The following is a 12410-nucleotide window of genomic DNA, read 5'->3' as shown; positions in this document are numbered from 1 at the left end:
AATCTATAGGGGATGTTCAAATTAATAAAGCAGAAAGTGTAATTTGGTTGTTTATCACTATCGCTGTATCTCGACCAGGTTGGTGTAAGATTATGGTTGGAGAATATTATGTTATTTTAGCTGTCCCTGAGAGATGGGTGTCAAATTATGTAAGTATATGTTTATGGGGTGATCAAAGGGGTCCAATAAAGATGTTAAGGGACCCAGTTAGCATGCCCCCCTCCTTTTTTTAGGCCTCTAGTTAAGCCATAATGAATCATAATTCATTATAATTCATATTTGGAGGAACGAGGTGGCAATCACAAACCCACTCAGATGAAATGCCTTTACAACATAAAGAACTGCCTAGGAACTCACCTTCATATGAATCATAATATTTACTAAGTATTGTAGAGTTTGTATGATTCATTTACCTAGTTAATACCTACAATTTAGGCGACGCCAGGGCTTAAGGCTTCAGGTAAAGTGACTGGTATTATGATGCTCTTGACATTTGTTGAGTACAAAGCAATAGTTGTGTTGAGCTACTAGTTATGTTATGTTAATTAAAATTCTGTAGTCATCTGCTGGTCAGATGTTGACAAAAGAAAATTGCGTTAAAAGACATTGATGATGCCGATGGCCATGAGAGACAGACTTCAAAAAGCTCCAATTTTTAAAGAACATGTTTTGTAATAAAGATGGCTACATTTTCTGCTTTCTGTGGATTTAATGTCATGTTTTATTCTATGTGTTTGTTTAATCACATACATACTGACAACACGCTTAGTCTGCATATGCAGAGACACACACACACACACACACACACACACACACAAAGAGCACTGTGCTGTTCTGGAGCAATCTGATGTACAGTGCATACCACAGGTACGTGCATTATTACATATGCTTTACTAATCTTTGCCTTGGTTCAGTGAATCTCTTTGTGTGTATACTGCTTATATTTCAATTTGAAACCTAGACTTGAGACACAGATTGAGCAATGTCAGTGTAACACATGACCTGTCATCTAGGGCATACATTCATGCACAGCAACAACTCTTGGAATGTTTGTGATCTATTCTTTGAACAACTTCTATTCACATGACGTCCATATGAAGTCCAAAAAAAAAAAAACTTGTGTTTGCTCATATGCTGGTGCTACAGGCAAATCAGAACCCCCCATAAGCTTACCAAGAATATGCATGAAAGTTTAGCTGAGTCAAGAATGGTAGTCCACCATTCTACTGTACAGCGTTGCTTGCGCAAAAAGACTTTGCAGAAGATTAATAAGTGAATTATGGTTTGGTCAAAAGCTGATCTGTGCCAAAAGCCCTCCGAGTTTCAAGTATGGCTTGGCTTGACTCCACTATCCTGCAAAATCCATGGAAGACAAGCATCCAGGCTTTTTTTCTGTCCCGGAACCAAAGTGGTGGAATGATCATTCCCGATCGTTGCACATTGTCTTCAAACGCAGACTGAAGACCCACCTCTTCCAAGAGTACTTGGGCAAAGTGTAGCGTTAAGTATTGTGGTCTGGATACTGACTTTTGTATTTAGTAGTATCTAAGCTTAGAGGTATATTTTGGATCCTAGCCGATACAAACTGGCCAAGGATATTTTCTGAGTTAATAATGAAGCACTTTTGTAAGTCTGCTTAATGCCATAAATGCAACTGGTGCCTCATGAACTAGATGATTGGTGCTGCTGAATTTAAATCTTCATAAAGTGGCATGAAGGCTATCCCACTAGTAGCATTGTTTTTTGTTTTTTTAAATGTAGCTGTCCATTACTAGCCTGTATATAACTTAAAGCAATGTTTTTCTGTATGACTTTATCAGTCTCTCATATCCTTATAAGGGAACTCATTACAACATTGCTTCAGTTTATTGAGGTTTGTGGACATTCATTTATGTACAGTCATATCAGACTATTATGACCACCTATCCAATAGTAAGAATAACCACCTTTGGCTCGGATGACACTAGCAAGACGTCATGGCCGAGACAAGTCTCTAAACTATTAGCTTTGTGGAATGTTTTAGAGCCGCCGTAGTGAAGGTGTACTGAGAATAGACCTTTCGCACATTGAGTGCCTCCCAATGGCATAACAGTGGTACCCTATGGGCCATTTATACAGATTTTTCTCTAAAATGAAACCTGTTGATCCTGTAACACAACTTTTCTACATGAACGGCAGTCACTAAAGACCAGCTTTAGTAAACTCTCCAAAACACAGCTCAGTCCAGCCTGAGTTAGAGAGGAGGCAGCGAGCCACTTTAACGAGAGATCTGTTGAAAACAGCCACTGGTAGGTGTGCCAATGCCTCTGCTATTCCAATTTGAAAATATTCTGCTATTTTCATGTGTTGTTTAATATGTAGACAGCAATTACAGTAGTTGTTAATGTACATCCAAAAGGTTAAACTAACCATGATTATAATCAAACCTAGAGAGCTAAAAAACTGCTGACACTCACAGCTTTTCGTCATTACAGGCAGATAAGATGAAGTGAAATAAAGACAGAACAACGTACGCTAAAGGTGTCCTTATATTGAATAACTTAAATTACAAAGACATGTCCTCTGTATAAGTCTACCTAAACACAGGAAGTGGAATGAACAACAGATTTTCAAAGATGTATGCAGAGGTGGACACTACTTTTACTTTCTAGTTACTTTTAAGTGCTATTCTGGAGTATCAGTATGTTCTGGATGGCTCCAGTTAGCTTCATATACAGTCAGTGTCTACAAACCAGCAGCAGAACTGTCCAGGCAGTTGTAACAATTTCCTGTGAAGGATTTTTACCAAATATGTTTGATAATTCTGGAATGTGGTCCAGCGAACTAAATCACTGCCACTATGACCCAAGGACTACTGGTTCAAGGCCTGAGTCAGACTGCCCACTATCAGCAGCCGGAGCCTGAGAGAGCACAATTGACCCGTTCTCTCTTTGTAGGTAGATGTCACTCTCCCTCCCCACATCACTTAGCCACTGCGTCAGAGCTGGGTACCCAGTGCTTTCCTCAGAGCACTTTGTTTGCCTAGTGATGTTCCATCAGTGGCAGTCAATTCAAAAAAGAGGCGGAAGACCTTCAGGAAGATGTATCAGACTATCTAGTCTACTGTGCAGTAACACCTGACAACCATAGAAGCATCATCAGAAAAAAAAATAACTTTCCTGCATCCTCATGCACAAAACACATCTAAAGACATTACACACTGAGGATCATGTTTTCCTGTAAATGAAGTTAACAATAATTAAGATTTTAAATGATCCCAGTATGATTTAGAGCTGTTTACCTCCTTACAGGTTGTGCATCACAGGGAAAGAGCTAAAAATGTAATGTACCCTGACAACGCTGAAAATTCACATTCCTGATACTGTGCTACTAACCACATTCTACTTCTTAGCAACAGATAAATGTGTTCCGCACCTACACTTGGCTTGTACAGTAAATAAACATCACTGAGAAGCACCATACTGCTGGAGGGTATTTGATAATTATCTGGGCTGTGTTTGAACTCTGGCTCTCCCTGTGTAGATGCCTAAATACCAAATACCATTCAGCATGGAAACAGCAGGCGTGTGGCGTCGGCTTGATGCTATGCGGTCAATGAGCCTACCATGCTTTTGTGAGTATTCTCTAATTAAACAAGCAGTGTAACAGATGTACATTATATTTGTAGTTATCCTCATGATACAATATATGCTATTTTAATATACATAATAAATGCACTCACCATGCATTTTATTAAGAACACCTGTACATCTACTTATTCATGCATTTTGCTGTTGAAAACAGTATTCTCCAAACTACTGTTGGTGGCTATACCTATTGCTCAGATTGCTGTAGGTGAGTAAGATGATATTTTCCTCAATCTTGTTTCCTTAACACTGTCGCCCCTGAACACAGACCACAATAATTAACGATAAATGTAGAATGATTGTGAAGGTAATTCCTTTTGATTAAATATTGATTCATCAATTTTTAAGTCAATTTTAATCTGTTTAAAAGCTGATGCGAGCACCATTCTTTGAGCTCTCACTGCTTCCATGTTTCTTTCTTCCAGGTGCAATGTATATAAATGAGTGTCCCAAACAGCACTACATCCCTGTGTATCTGGTGGTGTGTGGGGTGTTTGGTGTGGGCTTTGCCCTGCTCACCTGCATGCCGTGCTTTGCAGATATGACTATCCTCTGCTTTGTCTGGAACGGCCTGGTGGCTGCCTTTATGTTCTGCTGGTTTATCAGTGGTAAGAAGAGACAGGAGCAGGAGGAGCGAGACAAAGACAGAAAGCATAAAGAATAAATTCATACCATGTATTGTTGTTGTCCAATGAAAAACATGCATCTCCATTTCTGTCCGATTTTAATTGAACACTGTAAATAATTCTGGATGAATAGACAAATAGAAATGCTCCATACTACTTAAAATAAACTCATTTATTTACTTTATTTATTTATTTACTTATTTTACATGAACATCAAAGTTGTGAACACTCTCAAACACTCATTCATCATTTCTAAGATACCTGTTTTTCATTGGACAGCAATGATGTTACATGATCTGCATTCATTTCGGCTTCACCATGGTAAAACAATCTCATATGTACCCCATTACATTGCTGGAGTGACTGTGTCATGAAAACTTGCCATTAAATGAGAAATAATACTTTCTTCAATTTGTCACAGGCAGTGTGTGGATCTACTCCATCTACCCCCCAAACTACAACTCCACCATGCCTGGAGAGCCCTACTGCAATGAGACTCTCTACCTTTTTGCTTTCTGGACCACAACACTGACATACATTCTGTTAGCAGGACTTTTGGTGGCAGCTTGCTGTGCACTCATTTGTGTGTGTGCAAGGGGAGGGGTTACCAATGTATGTTTTTTTTCATGAATAACACCCCCCCCCCAAGTAACCTTATGAACACACATTAATCAGTAATCACCCAATGAAGTAAAACTGTTATGAATAGTTAATGCAGCAAGAGTGAAAACAGTGGGAACAGTGAAGGAAATAGGGCTCTTCAGGCCTGAAGATTTACCTGGGGGTTGATTTAAATATAAAATATATAGAAAATATACATTTTACATTTTAATAATAAAATTACACACAATAAAATAATTAAGTGGTAATTGAGCTTAGTCTGCTATTTCAAATTTTAAAATTGACAAAAAGGTTTGTATCATATCACATTATGCTGTATGTTCACAATAGTAGCCTTATGTAACTTCCTCTAGCATCAGTTTTGGGAACTGCTGTAGTAGAGTAAGGATAAGTTAATTACTCGTACCAGTTGTTTTCAAGTTACATTATGGGTGAGGCATGATTGCATTTAATATCTATTAACCATTTCATATTTTAACCACAACTGTATTAATCAGGTCAGCCCACGTTGCAATGTTCACTATTTCTACAGTAAAAAATAAAATGTGGGCAGAAGTAGCATTCAATACTGATCCAATATTTATGTTTTTATAGATGATATAGCAAACGAGACTAAGCTCTCTGTGATCTGATTAATGTTCATTACCAGTCAGTTTTAGATTTTAAAACAGTAAATCAAGGGTTACATATTTTGATTAAGTAAGTATAATTGCATTAAGGAAGTCTGTGTTAGTGTAGGTGGCTCACAAGGGTGATCTTTACATTGCTTGTTGCTCTCTCTCTCTCTCTCTCTCTCTCTCTCTCTCTCTCTCTCTCTCTAACAGTTATTCATTAGGTCTGAAAGGTTTCACATAGTTTTAGGTTTTATCTTTTATCGTCATGCTGTGTTAAATTACCCAACAGCTTGTGTTCTTGCTGCTGTCTAAACCTACCTTTAAACAGCAGCTGGTCATGGGAGCAGTCACAGGTCCCCGAGTTACTTCTCCTGTATGTCAGGCTTTGCCATAACCAAGCATAAAGTCCAAAAAGCTGTTGGGTAATTTAACACAGAATGACTCTAAATCTCTAAAAGTGAAAATATCTCCTTTTCTCTAAAAGTGATCTCCTATTCAAGTCTTTTCAAGTAAACAGGAGGCAATTTTCCATGAGGAATGGGCTAAGAGTCTTCAAGAATGCTGTCAGAAGCTGATGTCTGGCTATGCATCACATTTGAAGCAGTTAAAAAGTACTAAAAAAGTACTAAAAGCTCTACTAAGTACTAAAGATGCTTTTCATGAAGAGGTTAATTTAATCTGAGACTGCAGTCGTCATTTAATGTAGTATTTTGTGTTTGCTAATAAACCTAATTTGGAATGGGTGTTGTATATACATATATATATGCTCAGTCAGTCAGTATATATATATATATATATATATATATATATATATATATATATATATATATATATGCTCAGTCAGTCAATGAACTTGCAGTTAGTTTTTGTCTGCAATCTTTTTTTGTCTGCTCTGGGGGAAAAAACCTGTTGATCCTGTAACACCACCTCCTTCCTACATGAAAAGACGTACCGGCACTGCAGTCACGAAAGACCAACTTCAGTGAACTCTCTAAAACGCAGCTCAGTCCAGCAAGATTTGGAGAGGATGCAGCGAGTCTGAAATCTGATGAAAACGGCCATTGGTAGGTGTGTCATGGCCATTGTTCTGATTACTGTACATTTTCTATGTGTAGACACCTATAGGACATGGTAGTTACTAATGTACATATACAGTCAATGTCTCAAACCAGCAGCAGAATTTTTGTTCAAAATTGTTTACAATGAAAATGTTTACATTGTATTTATGTATACACAATACATACATCACATATAGTGAGTATAGAATGTAAAATAATAAGAAGTTATTTATTATATTATTCTTTATTATATTATTTAAAAGTTAAAAGTGCAGAGTACAAAGTGGCAAAGTACAAAAAGCCCAGTGGACTTGTACTATGCACTTTCCCAACTGAATCTGACTTATATTAGATACACTTTGGGTTTAGACAAAGAGAAAGAATACATGGGTTTTTAAATAAGGGAGGGTAGTACTGATAATAGCATTCACAAAAACAGATGGTTGTGACACGATGTGGACTTTAGCTATTTTATTAAGGACTTCACACTGTTACAAATTTTTTGAGTGAGTGGCAGACAGTTTCTGATCCAAGGTCCTCTGTGTGAAATTGTAAATTGGCTTAATGAAGTTAAGCGTTGGTAGAGTAGTGATGGAAAAGGTAGCAAGGTTTACAAAGATTGTAAATTTAGATTTACAATCTTTCAGTTCAAAAATTACAAGTGTAATATAAAGAGGAGGTAATCATTCTAACAAATCGCTGTGAGATTACTTTTGAAAGTACTATGCCAGGTAATATTACAAATACAATATAAAAGGCATGGACAGATCATTGTATAATACAGATCCTTCCAGCTGAGTTTCCCATCAATATTTACACCATGAAAAAGGTACTTAAAAAAACGTTTGACATGTCTACTGACAAAAGGGTATCAGTTCCTTTTGTTTTTTCTTGGAGTAAAAAGAACGCTTTTTTGATGTTTGATGTTTTATATGCAGTTTATTTCTTTTTAAACCAGGTATTGATATTAATTCAATATTAATACTTGAAATTAGTCTACAGCCACCTGTATGGTATCAACAGCAAAAAACAACAACAACAAAAACAAGCTCTTAGCAGACAGATACATTAGAAACAGAAACAAAATTAGTATTAAAAATATGTATTAACCCTAGAGGAACTACACATTTAGTAGCCTTTAGTTTAGAGTTTAATTTGACCATGTAACACGCTGCTTTCTGTTTGATAAGTAGCTTCTGAATCTAATTCTGAGTAATGGATGCCATAGTAAGGTGGTTGCCATAGTAAGTGAGGTTTCTGTAATGTGTAAAATGTTTTAGATAAATCTATGAGGATTAATATGGCTATTTCATTATTGTCATGCACATTTGATTGTTTTTCAATTAGTTATATTTGATGTGGAGTGATGTGGATGTGGAGTGTTTATTTTTTTTGTACACCATTCTCTTCAACTCTTTTTTTTTTTTGTAGTTCAAAATGTTATTGGTGGAGGTCAGGTTGAGGTCCAGAAGGAAAGGATTTTATATGAAAACTGCTGGTAGGATTGCTAGAGAGGCAAACCCCTGTTTGACTGCAAAAGACCTTCAGGAGGGTGTATCAGACTACTGGTCTACTGTGCAGTGACACCTGCACAAATATGACTTGGAAGTGTCATTAGAAGAAAACCTTTTCTGCATCCTCACCCCAAAACTCAGTGTCACACATTTTTCAACATGACACATTTCATTACTCACTGAAGATCATGTGTCCCTGAACATTAGGTAAAACAAAAAAAAATTAAGATGGTTTAAAAAAAATATATGAAGGTGTCTGTTTTTTTGGGGTCACCCTCTTTTGAAGGTGTTATTTCTTAGGTCACAATTAACAAGATCAAGCCTTCCCAATCCATTACACAACCTAAACCAATGTTGATTTTGCATGATTACAGTATGGTTTACAGCTGCTTTCAGACAAAGCTAAACTTTTTGGGTTGGGCAGGGAAAGCACTAAAATGTGATGTACCCTGACAAGGCTAAAAGTTCCTGTTCCTCATACTGTGCTACTAACCACATTTCCCTTCTTAGCAACAGATAAATGTCACATGGCAAGCAACAACAATGTGTTCCACACCTACACTTGGCTCTTTACAGAGAATGAGTGTCACTGAGGAGTGTCATATCGCTGGCAGGTGTTTGATAAGTATCTGGGCTGTATTTGAACTCTTTATAACAGGCTGTATTGGCTCTCCCTGTGCAGATCCCTAAATATCAAATACCATTCAGCATGGAAACAGAAGGCATGTGGCGTCGGCTTGATGCAATACAGTCAATGAGCCTACCATGCTTGTGTGAGTATTCTCTAATTGAACAAGCAGTGTAACAGTTGTACATTATATGTGGTCTTATCCTCACTTTACATTATGTGCTATTATAAAAACACTCACCAAGCACTTTCTTAGGAACACCAGTTAGTACTCCTGCATTACATATAAAAAGTAATCACAGGCCAGTCAACAATCCAGGCTGGTGGAGGTAAATACCAGTCAAACATGGCTTGAACGCCCAACCAAATGCATCCCTTAATGGCCACAATTTTTTCCACTTCAAATCACTCATTCCTAACCAGCATTAGTACAATCTTCCTAATTACATGTGTGGTGAGTGTATATAGCATGTACTGCAGACACAGAGGATATAAGACTTCACCATTGTGATGTTGAATTAAATCTGAGAAATAAGGATTAAATCTATACATTGTTTTTGAAACCACAGTGATCTCCAAGCTACTACTGGTGGCTATTCCTATTGCTCAGATTGCTATGGGTGAGTAAGATGATATCTAGCAGCATCCTAAATTTGCCCTATGAACAATCTAACCAAATTATTTTTTTTTAGATTTACATGATTTGTGTATTTAGACACAGTAAAGCTGGAAAGATCTGCACATCCCTTTCACTTTCTTCACATTGTATTACTTTACATACATACATACTACAATTGATACATTTGTGTCACATCATTCTAATAAAAATATCATTTTAAAGTGAAAGCAGGTGTTTTGACATTTGTGCAATTAATGAAAAATATAATTTGTACTCAAGTGTGCACACCCTTTGATATGACAAAGGTGAACTGATAATGCTTGAGATGTTTCTACAACTTAATTTGAGTCCAGTTCAATTAATTAGACATGATTGGGGATTGCCAACACCTGCCTCTGTAAAGTCCCACAGTTGACAATGCATGTCAGAGCACTAATCCTGATAGAGGGGGAGGACCCGAAGCACAAAGAGAAGAGAACAAAGAAGTGGTCTCAGAGAAAGTCAGTGAATGTCCTTGAGTGGCCCAGCCAGAGCTCAGACCTGAATCCAATTAAAACATCTGTGGAAGTAGTTGAAAATGGCTGTGTACTGATGCTCCCCATCCAACATGAGAGAGCTTGCCAGGATATGCCAAGAGGAATGGGTAACAATGTCCCAAAATAAGTGTCCCAAGCTCATAGCTTCCTTCACAAGATGCCTTGAAGCTGTAATTGTGGAAAAAGGTGCATCAACCAAGTATTAGGCTAAGGGTGTGTATATATAACACCTAAATAATATTTTTGTCAGTAAAATAAAATTATTGTTTATAATATAGATGTTTTAGGCAAAATATTAACTCTAAGTATGTAATGTAATGATATATGGAGAAGAAGAAAGGGGTGTGCAGACACTCAGGCTTGACTGTACATAAATTCAGAAGCCCTCTGTGAAAAGCTCAGCTTCACAGAGCTCTCACTGCTTTCACATTTCTTTCTCCCAGGTGTGGTGTATCTAAATGAGTGTCCTAAACAGCACTACATCCCTCTGTATCTGGTGGTGTGTGGAGTGTTTAGTACAGTGCGTTCCCTGCTCTCCTGCCTGCCTTGTAATAAGAAAGAAGAAGATGGAAGCTCATCAGGACTGAATATCCTCTGCAATGTCTGGAATGGCCTGGTCTTTGCCTTCATGTTCTGCTGGTTCATCAGTGGTGAGGAGAGAGAGACATAGTAAAAAAATATCAAAATTTAAAGAAACACATTACAGTGATGAAAAATAAAGACTGCTTTAAATTCACAATGCAGATCAGGATTATGGTATATAGTATGGATTATTGATTATATAAAGCAGTAATCCACAGCCAGGCAGGTCTGCTGCATAATACTAAATAATAGTTTACTATCTATCTATCTATCTATCTATCTATCTATCTATCTATATATATATATATATATATATATATAATTTAAGTTAAGACAGAATTGTAAATAGTTCAAGCATTGTTTTTTTTAGACTAGACATGCAAAATCTGCTAATGATTTAAATTTTAATACAACATAGACTGACTGTAACTTAACACTGGATCAAAAATATGCCTTTCATTTGTCTTTCATTCGTGTCTTTCATTTGACGCTTTTGTGAATGATCAATTTATCCCAATGGAAACTTTTAAAATCTTGAAACAGTAACTCAGGCCTAGTTAATGCTTAGTATCAGACTTTTAACTGTGATTTTGTGACAATAGTGTTAACATTAATATATAATCACTTAAAAATGACAACTTCACAAATATAAAGCCACCTTAACTTTCAATGAAAGTCAATGTTAAAAGATTGTGTTCAAAGTCACTTTGGAGCATTTCTATTGGTCCAATCATTATTAAACTTAATCAGCAATCAGCAATCAGCATAGTGTTCTCCAAGCCCACTTCGCGGCCTGTCTCTGACATCCCCCGTTATATGGAACTTGACCTTCAATTTGGAGATGGTACTAGGGCTCACTTCAAATAATGCTACAACTTGGTTTGCGGAACACCAGCTTGAAGCTGCCCTTTCGCACAGCCCTATCCAGATCAAACTTGGCATGCCGATTCTTAGACCAGACACCTACTGACCACTGTAGCAGGCCCATGCCCACAGCTGTTTGGCAAAAGGGCAAAATTTTCATGAGTGCAACCCACATACTCCGCTCCACTGTTCATCCCACAAATGTATGTTCCTAGAAAATGTGGCACCATTTAATAGGGAAATTACCAGGCTTTCCAACAGTATTTGATTTATTACAAAGAAGCATTGCTATAATAAAGAAACATTTATCACATTTAAATGTTTATCATAGACCACTGCACACCTCATAAAGAACATACAATTGCTTTGCCGGAGTGACTGTCCTAGAAAAGTGTCTCGAATTATTTCACACTATAATCCATTTACATGCTTTCTTTGTCTTTCACAGGCAGTGTGTGGATCTACTCCATCTACCCCCCAAACTATAACTCCACCATGCCTGGAGAGCCCTACTGCAATAAGACACTCTACCTGTTTGCCTTCTGGACCACCACAGTGACCTACATTATATTAGCAGGACTTTTGGTGGCTGTTTGCTGTGCACTTATTTGTGTGTGTGTGTGCACTGCAAAGGGAGGGGTTAGCAATGTCTAATGATTTTTTTGCAAACCATCATAAATACTTCCCTAAGGGACTCAACCAGTGAATTAAAACTGAGTTAATGCAGCAAGAGAAACAGAATGAAAGCTCTCTCTTCAGTGCTGCAGGCCTCTCTGTAGAGCAGTGTGTTACTCCAAGATTGCGCTCCCTGTGACATAAAATAAATAAATAGATAGTTGAAGCTTACTGAAATAAATTTTTCCAACTATTTCCAACAATAAACACTACAGTACTGTAACAAGGCCTCATTTTAATTAATGTATATAAGAGGCCAGAGAACCCACACTCTGGCCCCAAAAGTTACATTTTGAATCTTAATCACTAAAACTTAAATTTTTCACTCAATTCAGAGCACAGCCAACAGTTATAGTAAATATTAAGGGTTAGCTTTCTGTGATTAATTGGCATGGACTGGGCTTAATCACTGTCTGTGAAACCAGCCCCCAAAGGGGTTGTATACAC

The 12410-nt window shown here is 37.2% G+C and overlaps 2 protein-coding genes across 2 annotated transcripts; both read left to right on the top strand.

Annotated features, from left to right (window-relative positions):
- The first annotated feature begins 3522 nt into the window (after positions 1 to 3522).
- On the top strand, positions 3523 to 5881 carry LOC140562720 (transmembrane protein 272-like). The gene is made up of 5 exons (XM_072688580.1): positions 3523 to 3613; positions 3784 to 3834; positions 4052 to 4234; positions 4674 to 4864; positions 5870 to 5881. The coding sequence occupies exons 1-5, from the start codon at positions 3523 to 3525 to the stop codon at positions 5879 to 5881; spliced, it is 528 nt and encodes a 175-aa protein (XP_072544681.1).
- Positions 5882 to 8747: 2866 nt separating this feature from the next.
- Positions 8748 to 11942, top strand: LOC140562719 (transmembrane protein 272-like). Its single transcript, XM_072688579.1, has 4 exons — positions 8748 to 8832; positions 9257 to 9307; positions 10286 to 10492; positions 11737 to 11942. The coding sequence occupies exons 1-4, from the start codon at positions 8769 to 8771 to the stop codon at positions 11940 to 11942; spliced, it is 528 nt and encodes a 175-aa protein (XP_072544680.1). The 5' UTR covers positions 8748 to 8768.
- Positions 11943 to 12410: the final 468 nt, after the last annotated feature.

This window comes from Salminus brasiliensis, chromosome 9 (assembly GCF_030463535.1).
Source record: "Salminus brasiliensis chromosome 9, fSalBra1.hap2, whole genome shotgun sequence".
Classification (NCBI taxonomy): Eukaryota; Metazoa; Chordata; class Actinopteri; order Characiformes; family Bryconidae; genus Salminus; species Salminus brasiliensis.
This window is presented reverse-complemented; position numbering and strand designations above follow the sequence as displayed.